The sequence below is a fragment of the Notothenia coriiceps genome, unplaced genomic scaffold (genome assembly GCF_000735185.1).
Source record: "Notothenia coriiceps isolate Sejong01 unplaced genomic scaffold, NC01 NC01_scaffold00017312, whole genome shotgun sequence".
Lineage (NCBI taxonomy): Eukaryota > Metazoa > Chordata > Actinopteri > Perciformes > Nototheniidae > Notothenia > Notothenia coriiceps.
The window spans coordinates 13,671-41,058 of NW_011350013.1; the positions used below are offsets into that span (position 1 = coordinate 13,671).

Genomic DNA, 27,388 nt, shown 5'->3' on the forward strand with positions numbered 1-27,388 from the left:
TGGCAGGTTCATTGGACACTCAAAATTACGTATAGGGAAGTGTGAAGGACGAAAACGTAGCCGGTGAGAAACGTGGGTTAACTCTTCTACATTTGTAGCTTATGTCGCTGTTATATACCGTTATAAATATGTTATTAGTTTTATGTCTGCGTTAGAAACAAGATGAAGTGTTCTGCCTAAATTCACTGCCTTTGAATGCGCTCTGTTGGTAGTTTATAGACCAAGAAGCTAACATTAGCTGCTATGCTATCCACTGTGTCTCAAGAGTCACACAGCTCAGCCAGCTGTCAACACGGGTGAAAAGTTACTGGCTCCAGTTTGAGGTCGTTTCAATGCATCATTATTGGTTATTGTAGGTTGCTGTATTGCTCCGTTAATGGTATTGATGTGCAGTGATGTCCACATTATATTGTAATATTATTGGCCGTTTAATTGTTAGACTACAATGTGTTTTCTATTTGTTGAGTGAAAGAATATTAAGTGTTCTTGATGCACAATATGCTTTGTTCTAATTGTGCATCCCTTCCGTTAAGATGATGTTTCCCATAGCGTCCCTCTCCATGATTAGAGTTAGGGTAATGTTAGGGTCCGGTAAAGCATTTCATAAACACAGTAGTTGAGAATAGGGATATGGTTTTTGGTTCAGATTTAGTCGGTTAACACAACAGTCTATGATATGGACAGGGTAACAGTTTTCATAAAGCATCTGATTTTGTGTTATTAGGTTGGTCTGTTATAACACCACTAGGTGGTGCACGAGATCTTATAATAAGACACGCTAAAGTTCAACACACATTCAACCTTTAAGCACTGACACCTCAGCTTAAATCTAGAGATTGTTATCAATGCCATTACCTGATAAAGAAGTAATTGGAATTGATCATTTAAAGTGACAGAATTGACTGACATTCATCAGATAAGACCAACCTTTGTTTTACTTACTGTGTCATTTGTAATATAATTGTGGGAACATTTAAATCCTTTTGAATGTAAAGGTTAGAATAAGGCAGACACATCATGCTTGTGCAGGGACCTACCAACATGAGACAATTATTTTACCCTAAAGGCATTACCTTTTGGTGTCTTTAATTCAAAAGGTCACTCATAACATACATTTTGCAAAATCTCTCAAATACCATTACTGAAAGATTATTATGTTGCCATTTTCGGTATTTTCACATGTTTAACGCTCTCAGCTTCTAAATCGATTTGTTGCTCGTCATTTTGTGTGTTTGTTTCCTACAGTTTTCACCTGAATGATGGCTGCCTCGACGAAACTGTCATCTTTCCGTCTGCCTCCCTTGCCCACCATAGGCGAGATCATAAAGCTGTACAACCTGCGAGCTGAGAAACAGCTCTCACAGAACTTCCTGTTGGACTTGAGGCTCACCGGTAAGTCTGCCTCACTCTTGCTTTCTTTTTCTTCCGCTCTATCTGCAGTGCACCAATACCTAGTCGCTCCTGTTCTTTGTTACCATGTCTGCACTGAGGGCACAATGGTGTGTTTTTTTTTTCTTCCAATGCACTTGATTGCACAGCTCCACATAGCCTTGTTTCAAGGCATTGGAATTGACAGGCTTTGCTGTAGGGGCAAGGTTGAGTAGATCCCTTTCTAATGTGAATGGAGTCAGTTGTTTACAGCCCTTGCAGAGCTTCAGCCTTAATATAATTATCAGTGATGCAGTGCAGGTCTGATCTGCTCTCTTGTCCTTGGGCAAGGTGACTCTTAGATGAATGCACCTCATCTTCATCACATAGAGGCAGACAGGTATTGTAACATCACACACTATTAATCTCAATTTAGATACCCGTGATGAAGATATTTGATAGAGGAGTATCGTTTAATTTATATGATGCATGAGTTTAACTACAATGCAATCACAGAGTCTCTGCAAAATTATTGATGAAATGCACTATTGAGTTGGTCATCTATCTCCATCTTTTTAGACAAAATAGTGCGTCAGGCGGGCTGTTTGAGGGACGCCCATGTGTGCGAGGTGGGTCCGGGCCCTGGTGGTCTCACCCGCTCCATCCTTAACGCCGGAGCGACAGACGTGCTCGTGGTGGAGAAGGATACACGCTTCATCTCGGGGCTGAAGGTAAATTGAGCAGCCACAATGACACGGGCGTATGCACAATGTCATTAAGGTCATTATGTCACTAAGCAGAAAAAGCTGTAACACCTTCACCTGTCAGCTTCTTGAGAGAAGTCGATCTATTCTCAACTGCAGCGTCGTTAGCCACCCGCAGAGTGACTGATGATTAGTTTTTCCCCAACACCTTTTCATTTTTCTCATTTAATGTCAAATCTTTTTCTACAGCTGTTGTCTGAGGCAGCTCCAGGGAGGGTGAGGATTGTCCATGGGGACATTCTCACCTACAGAATGGACCGGGGATTCCCAGACACCATCTCTAAGCCATGGGATGGAGGTGAGAATGTGAAAATATAAAAGCTATTACGTGGTCATGTGTTGTAAATCCGAAGGAACTTAACTGTGTGTTTCTGGCTCCATAGATCCTCCAAACCTTCACATCATAGGGAATCTCCCCTTCAACGTCTCCACCCCCCTCATCATCAAGTGGCTGGAGAACATAGCCAATAGAACGGGGCCCTTCGCCTTCGGTCGCACCCAACTCACTCTCACCTTTCAGAAAGAGGTCGCAGAGGTACGTAAACACTGTGGCATGTTTCCGTTTTCAAGGTGTATATTTGTGGGGATGCTGCTGATATGTCCAGCTGCCAAGATTCCGTCATGATATACTTTATAATGTGCAAAAACTGCAAGCTACTCAATACTTTTATTTGCTCCTCTGCTTTGCAATCACCACTGTTTGAAAATGTTTTGTACTTATTTAGCTATTGTCATGATTACATCTGGATTTCATGATCCATATTTAATAAGAATTTGTGTTTTTATCATTCAGGCCAATCAAATCATTCAGAGCTTTTCTATTATGACACATTCAAAATTAATTAATAAACACTTGTTCCAGTTTTTGGTCTTTATGTAATATTTTCTAGACGTGTTTGGTTAACCGTAAAAGTAAGGCTGATATTTCAAATAGATTTATTTTGTTCCTTATTCACTAGAACCCTACTCGAATTGGCTGAATATTCATTTAAGTTACAGATCAGTTACAATATCAATATTGGTTGGATTATGAAAGAGATTCTGGGGGAACTAATGCTGTAAATTGCGCAAATACACATTATTGTTAAAGTTGAGTTCAGAGATTTAGAGATATTCTATACCAATTTTGCCCATCTAAATATGCCTTTGCTTTTGTCCAGGTCTTTTCAAGCTTCATAGTTTCAAAACCAAATCTCTTCCTTCAGGCTTGGCTATGCCACAAAGGACACAGCTCCCATCGTGTTTTAATTAAACTGCGGTTTGCTAGTTCCTTACATAGCCAAATCTATTAAAAAAAGGATTTAATTGATATCTGATCATTCAAATGAAGATCGACTTAGAATCAAATAATCCTTTTTTCATTTAACCCAGTCCTAACTGAAAGCAACATTACATGAAAACGACAACTAACCCAGTCTCAATAAATGTGCATCTCTAATGTGCGTTGGTTGTTCTCTTCATCCAGAGGTTGACAGCCAGCACAGGCAGCAAACAGAGGAGCCGTCTGTCCATCATGGCTCAGTATCTCTGCACCGTCCACAACCGCTTCACCATCCCTGGACGGGCCTTCGTCCCTAAACCAAAGGTAGGATTTCGCTCTAAATGAAACTCCACCTTTCTAATAAATAAAGCAATGTGTTCGACCTTTAGTAGCAGTATCGAAACAGTTTCTGTCGGAACAACATGGGCAGATGGACACATTACTATTTTACAGATCCTACCCTGCTGTAGGATAAAAGTGGGTTCTCTCACAGCTTTTTCTTTCTCATCTAGTCCCATGCTCCCGTCAGAGTCCCTCATCATGTCACCATCACTCATCCTTCTCTTGCTTTGAGGCGTCATTAAGACATCAGTGTTGTCTTTGTTCAGTCTTTGGACCCTTTCTAGTTTGTAATGATGCCTGGTGGGTGTTTGAGTTGTGGGCACAATCACACAGCGCCTTGTAATGAGGGCCTAGTTCTTCTTTGGGAACAATTTCTCTCTCTTCATGTGTGTTTGTATCAGTGGTGAAAGCAAGACATCCACTCTTATGTAACATGCGAATGCAAAGGCTTTTCTTTTCTGTCGGGTTAAGGATTTATATGACTAGGGGGTCATTAAGAAAATATAAGGGCTGCTGCAAATGTTGAAATATCAGTGTTGGCTTATGGTCCGCTCCTTTGAGAGAGATTACAAACAACTCTTCAAAGAGACTCCGGAGCTCTCTTACATCTTTGTTACAAATGAAAACGTGTTTTCCTTTTCCTGAATTAAAGGATAGGTGTTAGGTAGATGTCAGAGAAGGACTGTTGGTCCCTTGAAGATGTGATGGCTCTTTAGGAGACCCTCTGGTGGTAAATATTGTATCTCCTGTGTGGAGTAAAAACGCAGCAGAGTGAATGGGACCATTGCTGGTTGTTCATTCTCTTAGAAGAGATGGCTCCAAATTATTATTTCATCACACTCAGGGCTTTTTCCTCTCACTCTCCAATGTCTTGCATGTCAAACTTGAGCTAAATGGAGTTCTGCATCCAGGACTGTGCTGGAAATGTTAGCATGCAGGTGGTATGTGCTGTATAAACATGAACAGAGAGGACGCACTGCAGATGAATCAGCACCTCCCACATGCGCTCACACAGGCCAGCTCCCCCCACTAAATGCTTTAATGGGCACTTGGTCGGATTGATATCATTAGGAGAGATGATGGCCGTTTGATGAGCAGGCCTCTGCTGCTGGTGTCCTATAAAAGATCACACAGCACACGGACCATATTAATGCTATCGTACCCTCCGCATTGTGCAGGTCCCTTTTTTACTAGAATGTCGTGTGTTATAATTCATAAAAAGCTTTATGGCATGACATTATTTACTGGTGCACACCAGAGTAATTACACAAAATTGCGTGAAGAATAACAATGACCTGGCTGATTTATGGGAAAACATCAAAGGCTAGCAGAAGGGGGATTTCAGATTGTGGCACACAGGAATAAAGATTTCCAATGCAGTGGGTTGTCTAAAAGCTGATTTATATGATGCATTAACAGATATAGAAAATACAGCCCTTTGTCTTCTTAGCTGACTTTTGTCTTTTAGTAAGGAATATATGAAATACAGAAGAATATTGTCATTCTCTGAATGCCTAATGAAAACGGCTTGTAGTGCTCTCGTGCTAAGCCGAGACACTAGTGAAAATTGCAAATGGGAAGAAGTTAATTATAATGGAGGAGTAACACCAGCTAATATAAAAGATCTCGCCCTCTATCTTCCTTCCTCTGTCTCTCTCAGTTACTGCAGCATGTGTGACTGTGACTCATACCTATAGCCAATAGATCGGCTCAGTGATCTAATTATTGGTATTATCTTCTTCCCACTGAAGCTCTGGGATCTCTGATTGTGTTAATGAGGGGGGATGTGTTCAAATTGAAGCACAACTGGCCATTGTCTCTGTCTGCCATCGGCATGTCTTTGTAATGACTAAACCTGAGGCTCTCTGATCAGCTGTGAGTGAGGGGGTGAATCATGGCACATGCTCAAATGATAATTCTGTGCAGAAATCTACTGTAGATGCCCCTGGTTGGTTAGCTGTTTTAGCTTTCCTACCCCCACATTCCTAACGGCAAATACAATAGACAGCAGCAGGTGCAATGCTACACATATGGCAGTAAGTGGAGTGTGAACCAACATTTGAAGTGGTTTTAATGCTGTGTAATCACACAAACAGCGGGTCACAGAGAGCCACATGAAAAGCAATGAAACTACTGAACCGTTCAAAATAACAATGATTAGAAATGGCTCCAGTTGAAGGCTTGGAGGGGTGGGGGGCTGTTGGACCTTTTAGTTGAATCTATAGGATCTGGCCAGTGCAGGCTAATAGGATAAGGAGAAGGGAAATGTTGAATCTATTTAAGATCAGCAACCCGTATTGACGTGTGTCTGTGGGGGGGGAGGGGGGGTTGATAGGGTCTTATCTTTGCTGTTTAATCTGTCCGTCTTGTTCCTCTCGCTCCCGGTCTTCACCTCTCGTGTCACATTGACGGACTGAGATTGTCCTTGAAGGTTTCTAAGAGTGCCGATTGGCTGCCTTGATGGTGTTCCCCGAGGCTCTCTGTCCCGCTGCAGATCACACCTGCCTCTCTTTCCTTATTAGCCACTCTCCTCCTGCTCATTCTCACATAGACGGACAGATCGAGCACTATTTAAATTGCTCCTGTCATTCACAGCTATACATACAGGACTGTCTCAGAAAATTAGAATATTGTGATAAAGAACTTTATCACAATATTCTAATTTTCTGAGACAGTCCTGTATATCTGTTAGGTCTCTTTAAGGGAGTAAGCTATGACACAAAGCTGCTTTCCTGCAGTTGCTTTAGTCCTTATACATATTTCTAATTTGCATTCCCGTCAGGGGTCAAGGGGTTTTCGAGTGCAAAATGCTACCAGGCATTTGCATCTTCAATACGGACATTCAGTCATCCAATTTCATCTGCACTGCCTCTTTACATAGACGATGGCTGATTGGAAAGATTTAAGAGTGCGTGTTGACTTGCTCATCTCTCTCCCCCTGCCTCTCTGCTTCCTCGGCAGAATGTGATTAAAATCAACTTGTGTCCGTCACAGGCAGGTCTATAAGTCGTGCAATAGATTCTCCATCACGAGCAACATGCTGGCTCTGCTGCAGAGCGCCTACAGAGATAGCAACTGTGTTAGTCATTACCAAAGGTATGGCAGTGGGAGATGGAAATGTTAAATGACAGAGATGGGAAGAAACAGTTAAAGGTAAAGGAATACATTGGCAGGATGGAGTGATAACTAAGTGGAGATATAAATATTTTTGTATCATATGGATAAACAGGGAACTGACTCGTACCACAGTGAGATGAAACAAATAGAGGAATTCAGTCAGTACTGTATGTGGACAGATGTGATGTATGGAATGCAACAAGAGCGGGAAAAGGATGTCAAACCTGCAAAGCTTTCCCCTCAAGAGTACAGAGCGCTGGAAGACAGATTCATGACAGAGATCGATCTGAAGGGAGAGCGAGGCGTACCTCCAGCAGATGGTTGTCTGGGCCAGTCGTCAGCCCGCTCTGAGTAATGGGTGCATCAGCCATCACCCGCCAACTAACTGAGCCTCACAGGACGAGAGCCCTACAGCTGTTCGCCTTGTACACTATCGTCGGCCAAGAGCACACGGCAGATGAGCAGAGCCGAGTTTTAATATGTTAATGCTGCATTGAACATCCATTAAGGCTGGCAGTTGTCAGCAAAACATGCAACTCTGGCGGTAAAAACCCAGCAGATACATACCTTTTTGATTGGAAAAAGTTAATAATTAGGGATGCAGCATGATATCAGCGTGTTATTAGTATCGGCATTTAAAGAAACATTTTTGCATCAAACTGACATTTCTTTCAAACATTACTAATGAAATTTGTTTTTGTGCCCAGTGAATGAGTAAATCACAATAACAGTAGACATATAAATGCTAATTCCACTTCTGGACTTGAGACTTAGTGTTTACTGTAATAAGGTGGAAGAAATGTGCATCTATTGGTATCATCAATCCACCAAAAGGATCTGGAAAATATTGGCTCATCTTAAATGGAGGCATCCAAAACTGTGCATCCTTAAAATAAATGATATCCTTTTGAATTCAGTTTTTCACTGTTGCATGTGACCCACCTCAGTGCGCTGTAATGCAGTGGCAGGCTCAGTGATGGATATCTTCTCGGTGACCTGGAGTGGCCCAGTAAGAGCTGAACTCTACTTCGAGGGGCGGCAGTGCTTCCTCACCTCCCGCCACGCATTCTACAGGCACACAATTCATCCAGGCCTATTCCTATCTCTCAAACGGGGCCAAACACGGTATCAAGAGTATCGGGCAAAGTTATTTCAATGACTCGTGCCGGTGCGTTAAACGCCTGAAGGCTTGGTCTCAATTCATCACAGAGCCAAGGTAAAGAAAAGCTAAAAATACTCCTCCTCCACCTCCTCCTCCTCTTCCTCTTTTCTTAAACAAAATGCCGAGGTTTGCAAAGTTGGCTTATGAACATCTCCAGAGATCTAGTGCTCCGCCTAACAAGAAACTGTGCCGGGTTCGCTCAGAGTCAGCGTTCAGAGTTTAGCAAATTCAGCTCTGTTTAGTTAGTGAGCATGCCAGGAGAATATGTATGTACTTTGAGGGATAATGCTAAAACCCTGACTATATCCCAAGGAAAGAAGGTCAGCTTCAAATAAGTAATTGCCAGTGGTGCTATGATGCAATAACAAATGAAGTCGTTGAAACAAAAGCTTGCCACAATGGGAGGCATCAACCTCTAAAATATTAACGTGAAGGTTTATTTTAACGCTCCAAGTTAAACATCATTCATTGTTATTTTTTTGGTGGGTGATTTGATGTGGTGTCATACCAGTACAGGTCGTATTATATCAGAAATCATCAGCTATGATGATTGTTTCATCAAAAACAAGTTAAAAGGCCCCTATTATGCTTTATGAACCTGAAGATGAGCATAATAGGCTACATTTACAATTACATAAATGTTTCTGTCCTTGTGTGAAAGTATTCCCCTGCCTTCTCTTGTTATCGTGTTTCTGTGCTCTTTCTTATCCACTGTAGTCCTCTGTAACACAAAACAATAAGCTCATGATGATCATTATCATCAAGAGAAATGCAGATTTTAAACTATTTAGCCTCCCTCACTTTCAGCTCACTGAATCCTCCCAGCCACGCACCCCGCCCCGTGCTCAAAGCTAAAATATTAAAGGGCCTCCTTTTGAACAGTCAGACTGTATTGTTTTCCCACAAGCAATCCTTTTGTCACCTCCATAGCTTTTACTGCCTATCTCAGCAGTTAACCGTCCCAGCCAAGGTCGTTGCTATTATTCCCCAGCATCACACGAGCACTGGGACCAGAGGCGAACAACAAAGGAAGGTCATTCTTCCTCAGCATTGATGGCCACATTATATCTCCAGTATGAACCTTCATGGGCATAACAGCTGTCCAGAACAAAGAGCCCAGACATTAGGTATGGTGACAAAATGGAGCCATTCGGGTGCTCACTGTGGTGATCGCTAATAGTGAGCGATGGAATGACAGTTCCTTAACATGCTCTGATATCCGTCTCGCTGTTTGTGTCTGCCAGCGTGATGCACGAACACTCCCAGTCAGCGCTTCATTGTCTTCCACACCTTTTTTTGTATGCAGTTGCAAAGGTTATTTGCTGGTCAAGAAGGTCAGTATTGTAAGCTATGAATTTGACATGGCAATGAAGTTCAAAGATTCTCCTGAATGACGCATGATTAGCCCCTGCCTCTGATTTAGAAGCGCTCACCTCCTCTCACACACTTCAGATCTGTCATAGCGGCAACTCGGGGTGAAAGCCTTTGATGGAAAATGTAGGTTAAATACACAGAGGAGCAGATCTTATTAGCGTTTCCCCGCGAGAGGAGTGATTATTTGATCTGCACTCTTGTTGCATAACCAAGAGGAGTGGGAGAATGAGGGAGAGCCGTGAATAATCCATGTTTGTTTCAGAAAAGCACATTCTCACTCAGTGGGTGTAGATGAGGCTCCAATCAGCTGTAACGAGAGCTCAGAAACACTTGATAGGTAACTATTAAATAAGCTTCTGAAGTGTATAGGCTACAGCATGACAGAGATATTGAAGTTGGATAACATACTGTTTAAAATTCAGATTTTAAAACAAGCTCCGCTTAAGGCAAGAGACGTCTTTATTCAGTCAAAGCCAATATTATGAAACACATTTTCAGGACAGGATGTTTTCTATGAAATTCAAGATTGTCTTTCTAAGAGATAATTAACATTTTTGTATGCGTTTGCACGTCTTGTTTCTTCCTTTTCTGGATTAAAGCCTAAATGACGGGGCTGCAATCTACTGCAGATTATTTTCATGATCAAATTATCTGTCCCTTATTTACTAAGTGAAGTGATTAATGGTTGCATCTTTACTAACCAATATATTATTTTAAAGGCCAATAATTATATAATAATAACAATATTTATCAGCCAATATCCGTCTTTTATAGAAAAAATAACCTTAACAAAATATCTTTATAGGAATCGATTGAATGAAGTTACTCAGCGTTGTACTCAGCAGGACCATTTACAGTTAAAAAATAATCAACTAATCAGTATATTATTTTCTTAATTAATCATTTGGAAAATGTCAGAAGATATTCATGCCAAACACAGTTTCCTAAAGCTTGTCATTAAAATACATGTTGCAAATAATAATAAGATAAATATTGGTGTAGAGTACTGTATTAATTCCCAGCTGTCACCTGACAGGCCCTTTATTGATCTTTAATGATTACCAACAGCTGCTCTTCATGTTGTCCCTCTTGACTTTGTGTCGGATACACCTGACAACAGAGCTAACCATTAACCTCATAGAAAGGAAGAATTCAAACCCATCTCCACATAGCAATGTTTATGGATGCATATTTTAGTCGTACTGATACTGCTGTACTCTGCGTATGAGCAGCATGTCAGCTCCACCCGGCACAGCCTGGACTATCCAACAATATGTACATTTGGCAGAGGAGATTAATGCTATCTCCATCCTTATCAACCCCACTCATGAAATATTGCACACAGACCACCTGCAGAAGGCAAGTTGCTTTCACAAAATAGTTTTATTGGTAAAAAATAGAACTACTTGCACAAGCACATTGAGACAACTGTATCAGAACCTGTGAACTGTTAATCATCACAAATATGCTCTGGCAAAGTAAGAAGTGCTAAAGCATTCACAAAAATAAGCTGCAGTTATCAAAATGATAAACCAATCTTTTGGTACAGTATACGCAGGAGAGTATTAACTCTTTTGAACTTTTAGGACCTAGTCACCTTGCACTATGGCCGATTATAAGCTAATGGAATCACGTGCTGATCTATAGCTCCTATTCTCTTTCTGAATCCAGACAGAAATAGTTCCCTTTTGTTTTCCAGAGTGCCACAAGTGTTATGTATTTGTACTGGTCCAGGGATATTGGAATGCTCAGCCGTTGGTAACAAACTGCTGTTGAATAAAGTAACACAAGCAAAGGTGCATCGAGGAGTCTTCTTATAAAGAAGATATGGTATGAAAATGAAATTGTATTTTATATTGAAACAATGTGAGAGAATCCTGATCCCTCAGTTTAAACAAACACATCGAAAGCCCAGATACTTGTGTACAGTTGTCACAGACTTACAGTAAAACCAGAAATCCTGAAACAAATACAAAATATATAGAGAAAATACCACCCTCATGTCTTTCCAATGAAACTCTTATCCCGGGGAAGTCTTGCTGTGCTTTGGGAAATGAGGAATAAAGAGGCTTTAAAATAACCCTCGAAACTCGAAAGCTGCACTGGACCGTACACAAGCATCTAGTCGACTTGAGACTTAAGTCTGGCAGAACAAATCACAAATCCATAAAACATTTGCTGATGTATAATTCATGTACAAACAACGCAATAAAAAAATAAACCCAAAGAACTCCAGATAGTATTAAACGTGTCATCATGAAACGATTTGGCACATTCTCAAAACACATAACGTGTGTTGGTATAAGTCGATGACATGGCACATTCTTCTTTGTTTATTGCATTGGTTATGGTGCCTGGGCAGTGAGCTTTTGTCAGGAGGCCCGTTCTGTCGGCTGTCGTCGATGCTGGGCAAGATAAGTCAGGGTGGGGTAGAAACCTGGCCCTAGAGTGGTGCCCACAGAGATGCCCGTGGCGTGCCGGCAGCAGCCTGCAGGTGGCGAGCTGGGCTTTGCCATCTGCTCCCCCCCAGGAAGCTGCATGTTTATGAGAGAGAAGGAGAGAATGTGCTGTTCTTTACATCACTGCCAAGGCCTGTCTCCAGCAGGAAAACCTCATATATCCCTCCCTCAGTAACAAGCAGAAGACTCATCAATGTCGGAAAGCGTAACAGTGCTACGGACATATGAGTAGGTGGGAGATTTGGTGATTGGGGTGGCCATGCTTTCAACATGTATCAGCTTTCTCTTGTCAGCGTTCACATTCATGTGACATGTGACACAGACAGCACAGAGGGGAACAAATGTGAGAGTGGCAGGTTGAAAAGAGAGGAATGGTGGCTCAGTCAAGTGGTATCAATTTAAGAAACTGAGACCCTCTGCAGGTGCGGACTTGTAGCATATGCGCACTGCTGACGCACTTTGAAAACAAGTCACATATGGAGAATGACTCAAACCTTTTTTTAAGTTGCCTGCCACACAGCTACCCAGCAGACCTTGTCTCAAGAAGCTTCCCCTTTTCCGCCTACTCCTCGCCAGCCTGCCAATGCACCATTAAACATCCGCTCATCCCTGTGAGACTGCTCGCATGGTATAGACACCATAGCAGCATTTTCCAAAACCTGTTACCGTGTAAAAGGGATGCTGCCTCATGTCACTGACTACTAAAGGGGATTAGTGAAAGTAGTGTGAGCTAAGGCTCTGATTTAAAGCCTTTGGAGCCATGCCTCAAGCGAAAGATGCCCCGTAAACAACTCCAAATCAATGACTGACATGCACGTACCCCCGGACAATACAGATATTTGAATGCTGAATTCTGTTTCCATGGCAGTGCGGGGGAGGATGACAGGAGTGAAAAGCACATGCAGAAAGCCAGCGTGTCTGAGTGTTTACTGTGTACAAAAACACACACGAGTGAGAGTGTGGTGTGCATGTCTATGAGGGCGTGCAGGAATGGGTAATGATCGGTGGCAGCTACTTACAGGCAATATGTTTTTGTCTTGATGTAAATATTAAACAGCAGATAGTCCACTCTGCTTAAAGGTTGTATCTCTTTCTATCAATTTCTCTCCGTCTCTCTCATATTGTCCGCCGCAGAGAGAAACAGGCAACTCTTAGACTGCATTTTCTGTCTGTTCTCCAGCCCAGCAGTCCACATCTCCTCCTTGACAGTCCTCTTTGAACAGTTACAGCAGGGTAATGTTTCTACAGCTTTTCAGGCACAGGCATTTTGTGGCTATGTCTCAGTCTTCTACCAGGCAGGCATGCCGCTGTATTAATACACAGACAGGCTCCACACAGCATGCTTTAGAGGCAAAATATCAACATCATTCTAGTAGCTAAAAAAAATATGACTATTTATTTCAATCGATTCCTCGTAGCATTCTAGTGGATAAGTTTACGAAAATCTACAATGGCTTGCTATGAAAAGATTTCTTAGGCATTAAAATGCCTATTTTGGAAATTAAGAGGGTAACAGACGATTGTAAATAGCAGCTAAATGATTGCTTTTTTCTTTCATTTCAAACCTTTGGCAAGGAAAACAAATCTACACGGAAGGCTTCCTTATTTTCTTAATCCATCCTCGAGGGAACTCTTTCTGTGATTTACTGATGAAAGATGTCTGCATTTGGTTAGCGGCTTCCTTCGATGCTGCAGCACCTTCTCCCGGCTCTTACACATTCACACTGTTTGTTCCAAGGTGCTGCTTAGGGAATACCTCCACTGCTTGTGCTTGCAAAACAGAAAAAGGGAGAAGAACAAGATAGAGGAGAAGGGAAAATGAATTCAAAGTTGTTGCCATCCTCCACCTCCATCTGGAGAGGAGCCTTAGTGTGTAGCATAAGCCGTGATGGATCCCCCTCAGGCTCGTCTCCCTTTAGCCGTAGCGTACACAGCGCTGCTTTATTACACATAGTCCTGCAGGCTGTAGCCGGTCTTATTGTCTAATGGTGAGAGAGAGCAGTACTGGTGCTGGAGCTCCTGCTGGAGCAGCTGTTGCTGCTGCTGCTGGAACAGCAGTTTGTCAGGGGGAGGGAGCAGGACCATGTCCTGGGGGCCATGCCTCTTCCCCGAGCAGGACATACAGAAGATGGACCCACCGACAAAAAGGAATCCAGCTGAGACAAAGGCCACGTACACAGCACCCCCAGGCTCAAACTTATTGCTCTCGGGCACATTGGAGTCTAGGAAGTTGGTGATGACCTCGTTGGTGAACCAGGAAGCCGGCACCAGACACAGAAAACCTGCCGCGAAAAAGCAGCCGCCACTGGCAATGGCAGCGTGACGCTTGGAGCGCCGTCCACCTCCCCAACGTGTGCATTTTAGTCCCAGGGATGCAAGGCAGAGGCCCATGGCAGCCATCACGCAGCAGAGCACCATGGTGGTGCGGGCAGTCTGCAGGTACGCAGGTAGTGAAAGCACAGAGTACTTGAGTGTGCAGCTGAACATGCCGGTGCTGTACCATGTGCAGTCCATCCACAGACCCTGCATCTGGGAAATGGCTGTGATGATGTTGGAGCCCACATCTGCGCTGACCTTCCAGTTGGGCAGCAGTGTGGCAACCATAGCACCCATGATGCCCAACAGCGCAAGGACAAATCCAAATATCTGCATGCCCGTGGATGCCATGCTCCTTATCGAGTTGATGCTGCCGCCTTCTCCTCAGCCCCTGTCCTCTCCAGGCAGCATTCACCCAGCGCCAGCCAGGCTCGACGACCCCACTGCCCAGCCGCCTCTCTCCCCCTTCTGTAAGCGGTGTACCAGCTGTCAGTCAAATCTCCAGTTCCTCAGCCCTTCAACTGCGGTTTCCTTGGACTGGAGGAGAGTGAAATGAGAAATTGAATTGTGCTCTCCCTCCTTCTTTCCCCCCCCTCATTCACCTAACACAAGCGCAGACTTTTCTGGCTTGAAACAAAGGGCAGCATAAAGCACAAGTGGTAAGAGCTGGCTCTGGCTGACTTTACAGTGGGTAAGCCAAACACTGGTGTTATTCTGCATGTATGCATTTTCTAGTGCTCTCCTTCTCCTTACCAGAGCCCCATGGAGATGTTATTGGAGAGGGAAAAATGTGTTTGGTATTTGCAATGCTCAATAGCAATGTGGACTTAAAGCTGCAGTGCTCTCACTTACTCTATATTCCACCTCTTTAATTGAATTGCTGTTTTCCTCAACATTTTTGCATACCATTTTAACAGTTACAGAATGTTAGCTTAAAATTAAATAGCATTTTCTTCTGCCGCCAATATTAAACTTTATAAATGTAACACATTTTTGGTTGATACTATTTTGTCGGACTTCGTTAAAGTAGAATCGGAAATGTGGTCTTTTAAAATCTAAATAAATAGGCAAGCCTGCTTTAAAAAAATAAGCTCGACGTACAGTCCTATTTGTTTACTGTTGTTTTATGATCCGAGCATGGGGAAAAGCGGTGTTGAAATAATTCCTTACCCCGGCTGGTGCAGAGCTGGCGCGTCACGTTGTTCGCAGTGGTCTTGTAAACACACACAGTCACTCAGGGAAACACAGTCGGCTGGTGAGGAGGATTCAGCCCGGTTCGCGGGTCCGTTCAACACATCCATTTTCTCAGCGACAGTGTTTGAGAGGACATCCCGGCTCCAGCGACCACACAAGCATGACCGGAGCCTGGGAGAAATAACCGTAGCGCTCTCTCTCTCTCTCTCTCTCTCTCTCTCTCTCTCCTCCCTCTCTGGTGTGTGTGTGTGTGCTGGAGAATAGCGTTCTCTGCCTCACAACAACTTCATAAACGGTTGTTCATCAACGACTGCCACTGTACTTCTGTCACTCCCTACTGTCATGACAACAGTTAACCGTTACTCATCGCGTTTCATACAGCCTGCTGAACCGTTTCTACTTTAAATTAGCTAGCTAATTAGCTACTTGTTTCGTATTGTCTGAACGTATTTAAATTAATCTAAGTTTCATATTTCAGCCAAAATCGGTCTTTATAGATGCAATGTCCAAGCAAATTTGAACTCTTCAACGCTCTTTCCCTTAACAAAAATGCTTCCCCTTATTATTCCAGGGTTGATTTAAAAAAAAATGTTTTAGTTTATTCTATGACTATTACTATTGAGAATATCACTTTTTTTATTTCCTGTCTCAGCAATTGATTTTTGTGAAATTAATACTACTAATAAAAATAATGAAAACAATTGCAACATTAATAAGCTAAACGTTTTGCAGAAGGGCTTTGTGGCTTAAGCAGGTGGTGGCTATAAAGAGTGATTTTGTTTTTGGGAAACTTCTTGCTGTGTAATTCCAACTAACCAACAAATTAAGAATCTGGCTGCTCTTCATCACAATGCAAAACAGGTGTTGTTAATAGATAAGAAATGACCACGTTGCAAAATCTATTTAACATTTAAAAGACAACCCTACTACTCAATTAGGAAGGGTAGTCTAATTAGGAGAGAAGATTAATCTATTATCATTACGACCAGAGGACTGGTCAGACTTTTGTTCTTTGAAGCTTGGTTTGTTTATGTATTATGGTCCAGAGTAGCATGTTCAACTGACCAAGCCAATACTGACCCTCCCCGGGGCATCGTCTTCATCAGGCCTCAGTCAGCAGGAGCCTAAAACTCACAGCTGCTACCCTGTCTTCCCTCTCCTCTCCATAGAGGACATACAACCGGGAGGGAGTGGCCTGGGCGGCCTTGATTCATGAATGACAAAGAGGGCAAAATGAGAGCGGGGGGGAAATCAGAAAGGACTAATATACCTGATACCCTTGTAAACGCAGATGTGTGTTGTTATTATTTTTGCTGCATGGGCAAGTCAGCAAAAACAGCCTGCTGTGAGAGATGGTTTTGCCTATCCCTTTACTAACACTATAACAACCAGGCATTGACAACAGCGATATGGCTGGTGGCAATTGATTTGTTTAGCTATTGATCTGTTTGTATAATAAGGCACAGCGGTCTCTCCCCCCATTGTATCCATGTAAACCTCCCCTAAGAGACCCTTACTGGAAATGAGATCTGGAAAGCATGCAGGGATGGTGCACACCACATTACCTCCAGTGTGATGTTGGTGTCGACCTTCAGCACTACATTCTTCGGGCTCCTTGTGGGATACCACTGCAGGAGGAAGATACATTTTCCAGTTTTACACTGACAGTATACCGTGTGTGACCTGTCTCCTTGTAACCGATGAGATACTAAGTGCTGATGCTGGTGTTGTTCTGTTGGGAGTAAGATAAATACATAAATAGATTATGGAGGGAGTGGATAAAAGGAGAGAAAAAGATGAAGGGAGAAAAGAGAAAAGAGCAAAATACAGTTAACACGCCCGGTGAGTGCAGATGTGTGAGGCTGTGATGTGTGAAGATATTGCGGGCTATTATAAGCGTGGTCCCCTTTATTTTATCACCTCACAGCAGAGCTCTCAAGCCTTTTTGCAGCGTAGCTCTGAGGCACAGCCAGACCAGCCATGCTCCCTTTTGCCCACACGAGGGGCTTTTATCGTTCAATTTGCATTTTCCTCTTTTATGTCCTCCCTTGCGTAATTGGTTTTCGTGCTCATCGTCTTGCCTAGGCGGTCTGTTCACAGCAGAAATGCAAGGTGTCGTGTGATAGCTGTGATCTCGTTGTCAATGCAATCTTGTTGTTGAGCAGGACCCGGGTCTAGCTTCACCATAGATAACATGTGTAAACCTGTTCAAGGTAAAACAATTGCAACATAATGCCAAACGACCAGCATTGCTCGATTGCTCACACTTACTCCATTAAGACTGACTCCCAGAGAACTATATGGAATGGCATTTGATGAAGTCCCATCATAACCAATTTTCCAATGTTGTCCCCATTTTCAGTTCCACTGGGCTAGTACATTTTTCAAATCTTTGGGATTTTCTATGACGAAAGCGTCTCTTTAAGGAGCTAATCTTGTCAAAGGCTAGGGCTACAGTTTTGAATGTCCTGTGTGCATAATTTCATGGGAAGTACTGTAGGCTGGGCTGCCTGCACAGGAAGCAACAGCCCTTCCTTCCAGAACCCCTCAAGCAAGATCAGCCTGGTACATTCAGCAGCATTGACTGCTGCCTTTTCCTCTCCGAGAGGCTGTCTCCTTCCACTCATGTAATGGAGGTTGTCTTTTCAAGGTATTGTCATGATTAATGCAGCTCTTCCTCCTTTGCAGGATCGCGGGGAGCTTTTTCTCTCTTGTATTCCCTTGTTGTGTATAGCCTTCTTCCATCCCCCTGCCTTTTCTCCGAACCTGCTATTATGTAAGCGCAAGTGCTGGTGGTTCAGGTACATGTAGCACAGTGACTGGTGCTCCAGGGGCCCTGCCATCTATTGTTGGTTATGCTTAGAGGGACATGACAAATTACCGCTCACACGTCATTGGGCGAGAAGTCACCAAGAAAAAGACGTTGGAGATGGAAATGGATCAAGGGGAGCTGGAGAACCACAGGGCAAAGCTGCAGTAATAGAGTTTCCTGCTGCGCTTTAGGAAGGTCAAATTCGTGATATATGGGAACTCATAACTATTTTAATATAAATGTGAGACTATTGTACTCAAGTGGGTCAGAAAGGTTGCAGACAAAGGCGACGTGTGACTTTTAGATAGAGATCTCTCATATTCTGCCCTTTTCAAATGCTCTACAGGGAGAACAAGCAGTATACGATATTTTGTAAAAAAGGTGTTGGTTTATCAGATTGATTAGTAAACACAACTTAAGGAGAGAAGCAGGTTCAGTCTATGTAAATATTTAAAGTAAGTGTTTAAATTAGTCTAATTGAACATTTTAATCAGCTTGAGTATAGATTCTTACATCAAAGGCTAAATTAGTGGTAATAATTTAATAATTTTCCCCTGCTTAATAACATAGTTTGCAAATGGTTACCGTCTGAACATTCCCAGTCTGTCCGTGTAGAGAAAGAGGGAGGGGGGGAGGTTGAGATATTAAGGTTGTCAGAAATGGTCAAAGAGTCAGTCTGCTGCCCCAGTTCAGGATTGCCCTGTAGATGCAAAGTATTTGAGAGATTTTGGGTGGGGGTTAAGGCATGTTCATAGCACCTGGAAGGAGGGTCGAGGTGACGGCACATGATTTAGGATGGAGCTTGCTTGCATGTTGAGGTTATCAGGGGGAAGGATTAATGGCAGGGAGCGGGATATATTCCTGTGGCGCTACCTCGTGAAGCCGTGTAGCAAGGCCATACATAAATCATAGCAGCAAAGTGACTTGGACAAGATGATGGCTGAAATGTGCTGCCTGTATAGTCCCAATATCGAATTTTCCCCTTGCTCCTCTCTTAAATCATGAAGTGAGGAATATAAATAGCCCAATTATTCCAGCAGGGAGTGAAATTAAAGACGTTCCTTTTTTATTGCTGCTTCTCAACAGATGGTGTTCTGATCTCGCATCACGCCAAAGCACAGATAGGAGCATGTTTGCTATCGAGATATTAAATCCCGACCTGAATCCTTACATGTTGATGTGACAGGTGGAGGGATTTATTGCCATAATACACGTCTCTCTTCTAAACCAAATGATGCAGCCATGGCTCTCACTGCCCTTGACATCACCTGCCACTTTAAGTATTTAAAATGCATCATATGATCTAATGGAGTTAGTGTATTAATAATGGATTGTAGGGAAGCAGCCAATGCCAATTCTGACACTAAACATAAATAATTCAATGTAACACTATGTTTAATGTGAAAAAAAATCAACATTAAATTAAACACGAGTTTAACTCAACAGCTGTACAGTACGTGCACTTACAGCTTCAATATTCCTCTTTTCTTCAATGTGGACCACCTTATGCTGGACCGTGGAGTCTGAAGGCTTCTCTGCACGAATATTGGACAGATCCTTCAGGCTGTTGAGTCTCTGTCCGTCCCATTAAACTCCACTGCGGCAGGACGCTCAGAAGCAGCACAGGGATCTATAGATCTGATAAGAGATAGTGCTGCGGAAGTGCGCCAGAGCGTTACCTCCGTTGTTCGCAGAAATGGAGGAATCTAAACAGCTCATTAGAAATCCTTTGTGCGTCCTCGGACCACTTTAGTTTTCCTCCCCTAATTATCCACGCCAGCCCCTGGCCCAGGAAAAGCAAAAGGCAGCTGTGTGAGTGAGTCACACAATCCAGAAATACAATCTTCAAGGATGCATGCGGAGCTCCTCAGGGCATATTGTATCAACCTAGGGGGCTGCTGAGCTAAATAAGATGTCCCTTTTTTCTACTTCTGTGTATGTGTTTGTATGATTAAGAGGGGGAAACAAGTCTGCACGTATGCGTTTTGTGAATGCTTGACTTGCATTTTAAATATTTAGTCGACATGATTCGTAGGTTTCACAATCATGCGCCTGCTTGCCTGTCTTTCCTTAACAACTTTTGTCTCTTTTCATGTTAATATCTATAACTGTACAGTATGTGACATCATGAGTACGACAATTAACATGTATGATGTTACTACTTTGTCCCTTTGGACTATAAAACCTATGATGTGCTACCACTTCACTGTTTTTATTATGCTCATGGGATTTCATGTTTAGCAATCCAGTTCGATTCCCATTGTGGAAGTGCAACTTCCTTTACCAAAGTAGACGGCAGTAATGATGTCGATTTTTGTAAATTTTTCTTGCTAAAAAAGCAGTTTTTTTTCTCTAAATCTTGTTAAGAGCCTAAAGCCAAAAAGCACTTGAAATGTATTATTATTAAGACTAACACTGCCTATGGTTTTCCCCTGGAGCCCCATTGTCAGTCTGCACAGTGTTGGGTTCAGAATTCCAGAAAAGACAGACAACTTCTAAGTTGAACTATTTATTGTAAAGAGAGCAAAAGATATATATCACTTGGCCAAGGACTCATCACGTCTTTGGGAATCACAGGCAGCAAAGCTGTAATCTGTAACCACCAAATCCGTCAAGAGCCTCGAACCTCGTGCGTGCATACATTTTTATTACACAGGGCGTTGCCTGTACATTTATGATTGGTCAAGACTAGCTGAAGAGATACCATGGTTTAGACTTGGTTGTCTTTGGTTGGTGCGCAGACTCAGATAGAGTCTCTTGGCAACACGATCCTCCAATTAGCATTCGGCCGGCCTGTGGAAGTCCCTCCCTACTCTGGCTCTGTCATACGTAATTTGTTTTCTCTAAAGTTTCTTCAGATATAGTGGGAAACCATAATGTTGCTTCCTAGCTTTGCGGGGGAGCGCGGCTCCCATACAAAGTGAAGGCCGGTGCGATGTGCTGTTCTGACTACCTTTGTGTTCTCTCAGTCTCTGCACTCCACCTTGCTACTTTCAATATTGCAATCTAAACACTTTCTCATGTAACTTTTCCCTTCGTTCCTGTCCACCCCATCAAAACTTGGGGGGGTGATTGGGTCCATTTATTCCTAAGTCACAGCACATACAATGAGCACAATAAGCAAATAATGTAATAATAAGAATCTTGTAATGTTATATAAAAATAGACTCCACATCAGCCAGTCCCTCTCAGTGCTCCCTCACTAGGGAAGTAATGCTATAACCATGTATGGGAAGGCAGACAGACTCTGCTCTGCTGCCCCATCTCTCTGATTGTGCAGTAGGCCCTTAAGCCATAACTTGCACCACTGAATGCCATCATCATGTGAGACTCCCTTGAAAGACTTTTCTGCACAGACATCTAGGAATACTCTCTTAATGGAGTATGGTTCTTTTGATCCCATCACAGCATTCAGGAGACAAAGAGAATGGATGATCCTTTATAGGGAAACGAACAATATAGAGATATAGACAGAGAGGAGAGGCAAAGACGTATATGAGCTTGAAAGTTAAGTGCTTGCATTAGGCGAGCAAGAGTTCTCCGCTGAGTCTGCCACGGTTATTTCCACAGTGTGTCAGGTCAGCTTAGGGCTGACACAGGAAGGATCGGGGATCGGCAGCTCGTGAAGAACTGGAGTTGAGGTGACCACCACCACCGGTCCTCTACTGTCGTTTAGTGACTCCCAACCATTAGGTAAATAACTAGTTGCCAGGTTATATGGAAAGACTATAGAGTGGTAGTTTGTAGTTTTGCCATGACTTTCTTAAGGCTTATACATATTTTCCATCATTGATATGCACTAATGTATTCCATTTATACTACAATTGCTTCATATTTACCACTATACATTCCACGTTACGTTATTTGAGAGTTTAGCTTCATTCAGTCTTTATTAGGCCCTGTCCACACAGATGAAAACGAACCGAATTCGATATTAAAAAAGTCTTCCGTCCACACGGAATCGGCTCAAGAAATGTGTCCGTCCACACGAGACCGCCCGACCCTCTGGAGACGCTGTAGTACATATGCCGGGCCTGTAAGTGGCGCTGTATTTCCGCCACAAAATACACCAAAAGCAGCGAATAAGGACGATTATTATTATTATTATTATTATTATTATATTATTGTTCCTGATGGTTGTGGTAGAGGAGCTGTACATTTTTGCACTAAAATCTGGTACCATGGTCAGTAGCGTTTGGAGCACGAACGCAACCCTGTGATCCGTTGTTGTTGTTGTTGTTGTTGTTGGCGAAACGGATCAGCAATGATGCGGAGGTGAGCAGGAGAGATGGGGAGAGGCGGGGCTATGGTGTCATCGTTTTCAGGGAATGATCGTATAGGGCGTACACACGGAGCCGCAAGCGTTTCGTCCTCAGACCTACCCACTTTGGGAGCCGTTATCAACGTGAATCGGATTCGGGCTCCGAATCCGCGTTTCCGTGTCGGCCTCGTGTGGAGGAACCGTCTATACCAGGCCTATTCAACTGGCGGCCCGCGGGCCAGATGCGGCCCAGAACCAACTCCCGATTGGCCCAGCCTCCCGTAGCCAAATTCCTACACTAGTACAGACCATGAACGCAACACTCCGCGTTGCATAGAAACCACCAAACCACAACGCAGCACGTTTTTTGAAAGTGCATCTAGTGGTGCTAGTAACGGTGGTCCAATGATAGCAACTCTAAAACATGTCTCTCTCAACTCTGAAGCGTAAACAGAGACAAAACGGTCATTGATCTTGTGGAGCAGATCCAAGTCAAGCTGGACCTTTTCGCGACCGACTTGAGCCCGGGTCGGATGCTGCATTTTCCGACGCTCCCCAAACACATCACATCTCCAGCACAATCACGGATGTGATGACAGATTTCATTGCGAGGTTGAAAGAGAACTTTGCCGGTCGATTGGATGGACTTGCTCAGCCCACAGAGGTGATGGGCTTTTCCAGAGACCCCTTCACTGTTGCAATAGAGGGGGACGTATCAACCAGAGCAAAGGAAGTGGTCCCCTGCATCGACAAGGGGAAATATACACTGGAACTTATTGACATGCAGCGCACTAACGGGCCAGCGAAGTTTTGGAGTGATGTCAAAAACAGCAGTTCCCTTACGTTCAGAAAGTAGCGATCTGTGTGCTCAGTATGTTTGGATCAACATACACATGTGAATCAAGCTTTTCACACATGAACTCAATCAAAAGTAGCACTCGCTGCTCCCTGACTGACAGCACTCTTCACCAATGTCTTAGGATTGCATTGACATCCTATGAGCCAAAAATCACTGCTCTTGTTCAAAACTAAAAATGTCCCTTCTCCCATTGAGAAAGTCAGCGATGACAAATCACAAATGAGGTGATAGTAAGCACCTAGTTTACTATAGTAGACGTGTAGTGTAGTATTCATTCATATAGTTACCCGTATCCCTTGTTATGGGTTTGTGCACTGAAGGGTTTGACAGTTCTTTCTGTATTCATTTAAATGCACTTTGTAATGAGTCTGGGTCAAATGTGACCAAAACGTATGATTTTTTTTGTTATTACTTGAAAAGTGAAAAAATAGTATTGCTTTGTGTTGCATTGGAGCTCTTTAGCTGTTTTCTTTGTATGTGAGGACATTTATTAAGACTGCTATTATTGTATTCAGTAAATGCACTTTGTGATGTGTCTGGTTAAAAAAAAATAACCTGAATATTTGACTTCTAAAGCAAACAAATGTAATGCTACAACTGTGCACTTTTTTTCAGATTCTGTTAAATTAATGCAAATTTGTTGTGTTTATATGCACTTTTTGACCTACCTTTGTTAGATGAACAATGAATAAAAATTGCATTTTTTTCATCGCAGTAATATGTATTGGTTTAAAATGTGTCACTCCCCGCTTTTTACAGGCCGCTGAATGTCTGGCCCAGCTGAATTTTGTAGTTATAAAATCTGGCCCAAATGAATGTGTAATTGAATAGCCCTGGACGGTAGAGAACGTTAGCGGATTCAACGTCTCCCTGTGGACGGGGCCTTCATTTAAAGAGGAACTTAATTTATGTGTATGTTTTTTTGCCATAACAGCAAATCTCCTCACACAACCTCTCTTTAAAACAATCCTTTAGTAAGAGTATGGAACAAAACAGGAGCAAGCACATTTAGCATGCTTGGAACGGTTACACATTTTGGGCTGCAAGGACAATAGCGGACCCTTACAGACACTATCACACAAAACATATGATTTGGCCTTTAGAAATGTAGAGCAGATAAGGTATTAGTACCTGTGTCCACTGAGTCCTATTCAGCAGGACATGAGCTCTGTTGCTGCCTAACGTACCCCTCACTGGATCCATATGTGTTCATGCTCCGCTGGTTTCACCCTCAGTGGAGATGGTAGAGCCGGAGGGGCAAAGACAGAGGGATGAAGAGCAGAGTGCCACAGTGAGTCAGGCCTGTAGGTATTGAGAAACTCAGCGGTGATGCAGCAAGACCAGGAAAGAGAGGCTCAGTTTCTATGGTCCATCGCACAGGTGTTACTGTGGCAACTGGAAACGGCTCGCCAGCCAGCCATGCTGCGTCATCTCATTTTCTGCCCTTGCTCTTTTCTTTTATCCCAGTTTATTGATCCCTCCCTTCTCTCTCTGTCTTTGTCCAGCTTTTTTATCTCTCTCGGCATTTGTCAGGCAACCTTTCTCTCCAGTGTTTTTTCACCACGCTTTGCATTCTCCCCTCTCCTCTCACACCTTCCTGCCCTTTTCTTGCTACTTTCCAAACTCCCATGAGCACACTCGAGTGCAATCAAGTTCTAAGATCTCTCTTGCTCTTTCTGTGTGTTTTTAGGTGGACGTGGGAGTGGTTCATTTCACCCCTCTGGTGCAGCCCCAGATCCAGCATCCCTTCAAGCTGGTGGAGAAAGTCATCAGGAATGTGTTCCAGTTCCGCAGGAAGTACTGCTACAAAGGAGTAGAGTAAGCACACAACTCTTCTTTTTTATTTTTTTCACTTTTTAATCATGTCCCATCCTCATTTAACATTCCCTCTACATTTTTAATTCCCTGTATTCCGACAGCTGCGTCTCCTTTTAACTCGCCATTAATTCAATTTTTTTGTCTTTGTCACACAATACAATCCGACAAATAAAGTCTCTACTTTTGAGGCTTTCTGTGACTAAAGTGTGAATATGAAACCCCGCTCAGAGCTCTTTTTTAAAACTACCAGAGACCGTCCCACCCGCCCACGTGCATGCTGCCCATCGCCCCCGTGCGTGTTCGTAAAGCGTATGTAGGCCCGGATAACAAAAGAACACTGGCTGTGTGAAAGAGAGCAGCAATTATGAGTCATTGAGGTGGCATAGGAAGACGAGGTAGCACATTTTATGTAACTACAGTGGGTTGGCGGAAGCGAAATTGGAGAAGAGGCACCAGCACTGAAGCAGCTAAAAAGCATCTGTACTGCAGAGTGTGAGGAATTCACAATTTCTCACCTACCTGCATGAAAACACATCTTAAGCAGAGAAATGTCTTAAAATAATAATTGATTCCTCTATGTTGAATATTCTGCAGAGTTTTTCAGCCAGATTTATGAAAATTGGACATCCAAATGACAGCTTCCCTGTATTTTGAACAAGTCTGTGTGACTTTGTACCTAGGTCTATTGACTGGAGCATGGCAGTGGAACAAATAAATAATTCATGAGCAGCTCTAGCCCTTTGTGTGATTTCAATTAACTTCACAGATTTGAAACAATCGCTGAGGGATAATTTCCTTCTTTTTGAACTTTATAATGGCATTAAACTTGCATGATCATTAAGATATCAAAGCGACCTGAGTGTAGAAATCTGTACAATCATTTCTTCATGTTTTTTTAATTCTTTCACCCCCCAGAAAGCTGTTCCCTGAGGCGAGTCGTTTTGAGCTGACACAGAAGATGTTGCAGAACGCAGACGTGGACCCCACTCTGCGCCCGACAGAACTCACCATACCCCAGTTCCGGGCTTTAGCGGATGCCTACGCTCATTTATGCACGCATGAACCCAGTCTGCTCCACTATGAGTTCAGGGAGGAGCTCAGACTGAAGCCCCTCACCAAGCAAGGAAACAAACCGGAGGGCACATTTATTATGGACGAAAAACTAAATAAAAATAAGCATGGAAAGCAAGAGGAGCCCACTAATAGCCTCTTTTAGTGCAGGGAAACAACAGAGAGCTCTTTGCCTTGACATTTCCACCTGGCATATGCATGCATTTTTAAAATCTTTTTTCCCCCTGTTTCAGTCACCTTGGTAAACATGAAATCCTGGGACAGACACAATAACTACAAGACTTATAAAGATCAAGGATTGGTGGAAACAGCTCCAAGACCTTTCTCCAGGATATGACATCTCAAAGCAGAGCAATGTGTATTTGGGAGAATAATAGTAGGATGCTCGTTACCCAAAGAAGCTCTTTGTCCCAATTCCTACTTAAAATCACATCTTGCATAACACCTTGTCCTGCGGGACCCAAAAGAACAGTCAGTGTTTTCAGGGTGATTTAGAAAATGGGAACAACATGGCAACACCGTATTCAGGCCATTTTCCCCCTCGCTGAGTACTGTATTGCTTAGTCGCTTGGGAGATGGTGCTAAAAGGGAGGAGGAAAGTGGTGGAAATGTTTCAAATCCAGATGGACTCTATTTGTAATATAGAGGAATACATTGTTAATGCCTGTATTTATGTTTAAAACACAAACTAAACAATTACCTTTTCAGAATAACTTCATGATTTTTCCGGAGGCACATTTGTTACATTTCTTGTACAGAGTACAAAATTATGTAATTGCTGTTGAATAAAATCAGAACACTGTTGTAATTTAAGCTTTTGTATCATTAAAGGTCTTGTTGAAAGTTATAAATATTCCTCCTTGAAAGCTAGAAAAGATTATCACTAACAGAATATGGCAGGGCTGTTGCCTGCCAGTGTGGCAGATGGCAGGCTAAGGTTGACTTGCCAGAGGGAACATTCACTCGCTTTTCATGATCAGTGGGTGTTAATCTCACCACAATCAGGATTCCATCAGATCGACATGGCAGATACTGCCAGATATGGAGGACAGCCAGGTTGGCATATGCCGGGTTACCTGTTAATACTTACAGATAGGTCCATAACGTCATCCACAAAGTCACAATACAGTCATAGTATAAAAATCATCTAATAAAGTTGTTATTTTCAGTCAAAGTATTTCAAAAATTTGATAAAAAGATCATAGTATAA

General features: G+C 42.9%; 2 protein-coding genes across 3 annotated transcripts; one reads left to right on the top strand and one right to left on the bottom strand.

Annotated features, from left to right (window-relative positions):
- tfb1m (transcription factor B1, mitochondrial) lies at positions 1 to 26,991 on the top strand. 2 transcript variants are annotated; one of them, XM_010776738.1, is made up of 8 exons: positions 1 to 72; positions 1,246 to 1,392; positions 1,948 to 2,099; positions 2,322 to 2,430; positions 2,516 to 2,667; positions 3,598 to 3,717; positions 24,980 to 25,107; positions 26,023 to 26,991. In XM_010776738.1, exons 2-8 carry the CDS (start codon positions 1,257 to 1,259, stop codon positions 26,321 to 26,323), a joined length of 1,098 nt encoding a protein of 365 aa, XP_010775040.1. In that variant the 5' UTR covers positions 1 to 72; positions 1,246 to 1,256; the 3' UTR covers positions 26,324 to 26,991. The 2 variants fall into 2 exon arrangements, with proteins under 2 accessions (XP_010775040.1, XP_010775041.1); XM_010776739.1 differs by having other exon boundaries at positions 36 to 63.
- On the bottom strand, positions 10,753 to 15,692 carry LOC104950247 (claudin-20). Its single transcript, XM_010776737.1, has 2 exons — positions 15,334 to 15,692; positions 10,753 to 14,700 (listed from the first exon to the last, which is right to left on the bottom strand). The coding sequence occupies exon 2, from the start codon at positions 14,512 to 14,514 to the stop codon at positions 13,792 to 13,794; it is 723 nt and encodes a 240-aa protein (XP_010775039.1). The 5' UTR covers positions 14,515 to 14,700; positions 15,334 to 15,692; the 3' UTR covers positions 10,753 to 13,791.
- Positions 26,992 to 27,388: the final 397 nt, after the last annotated feature.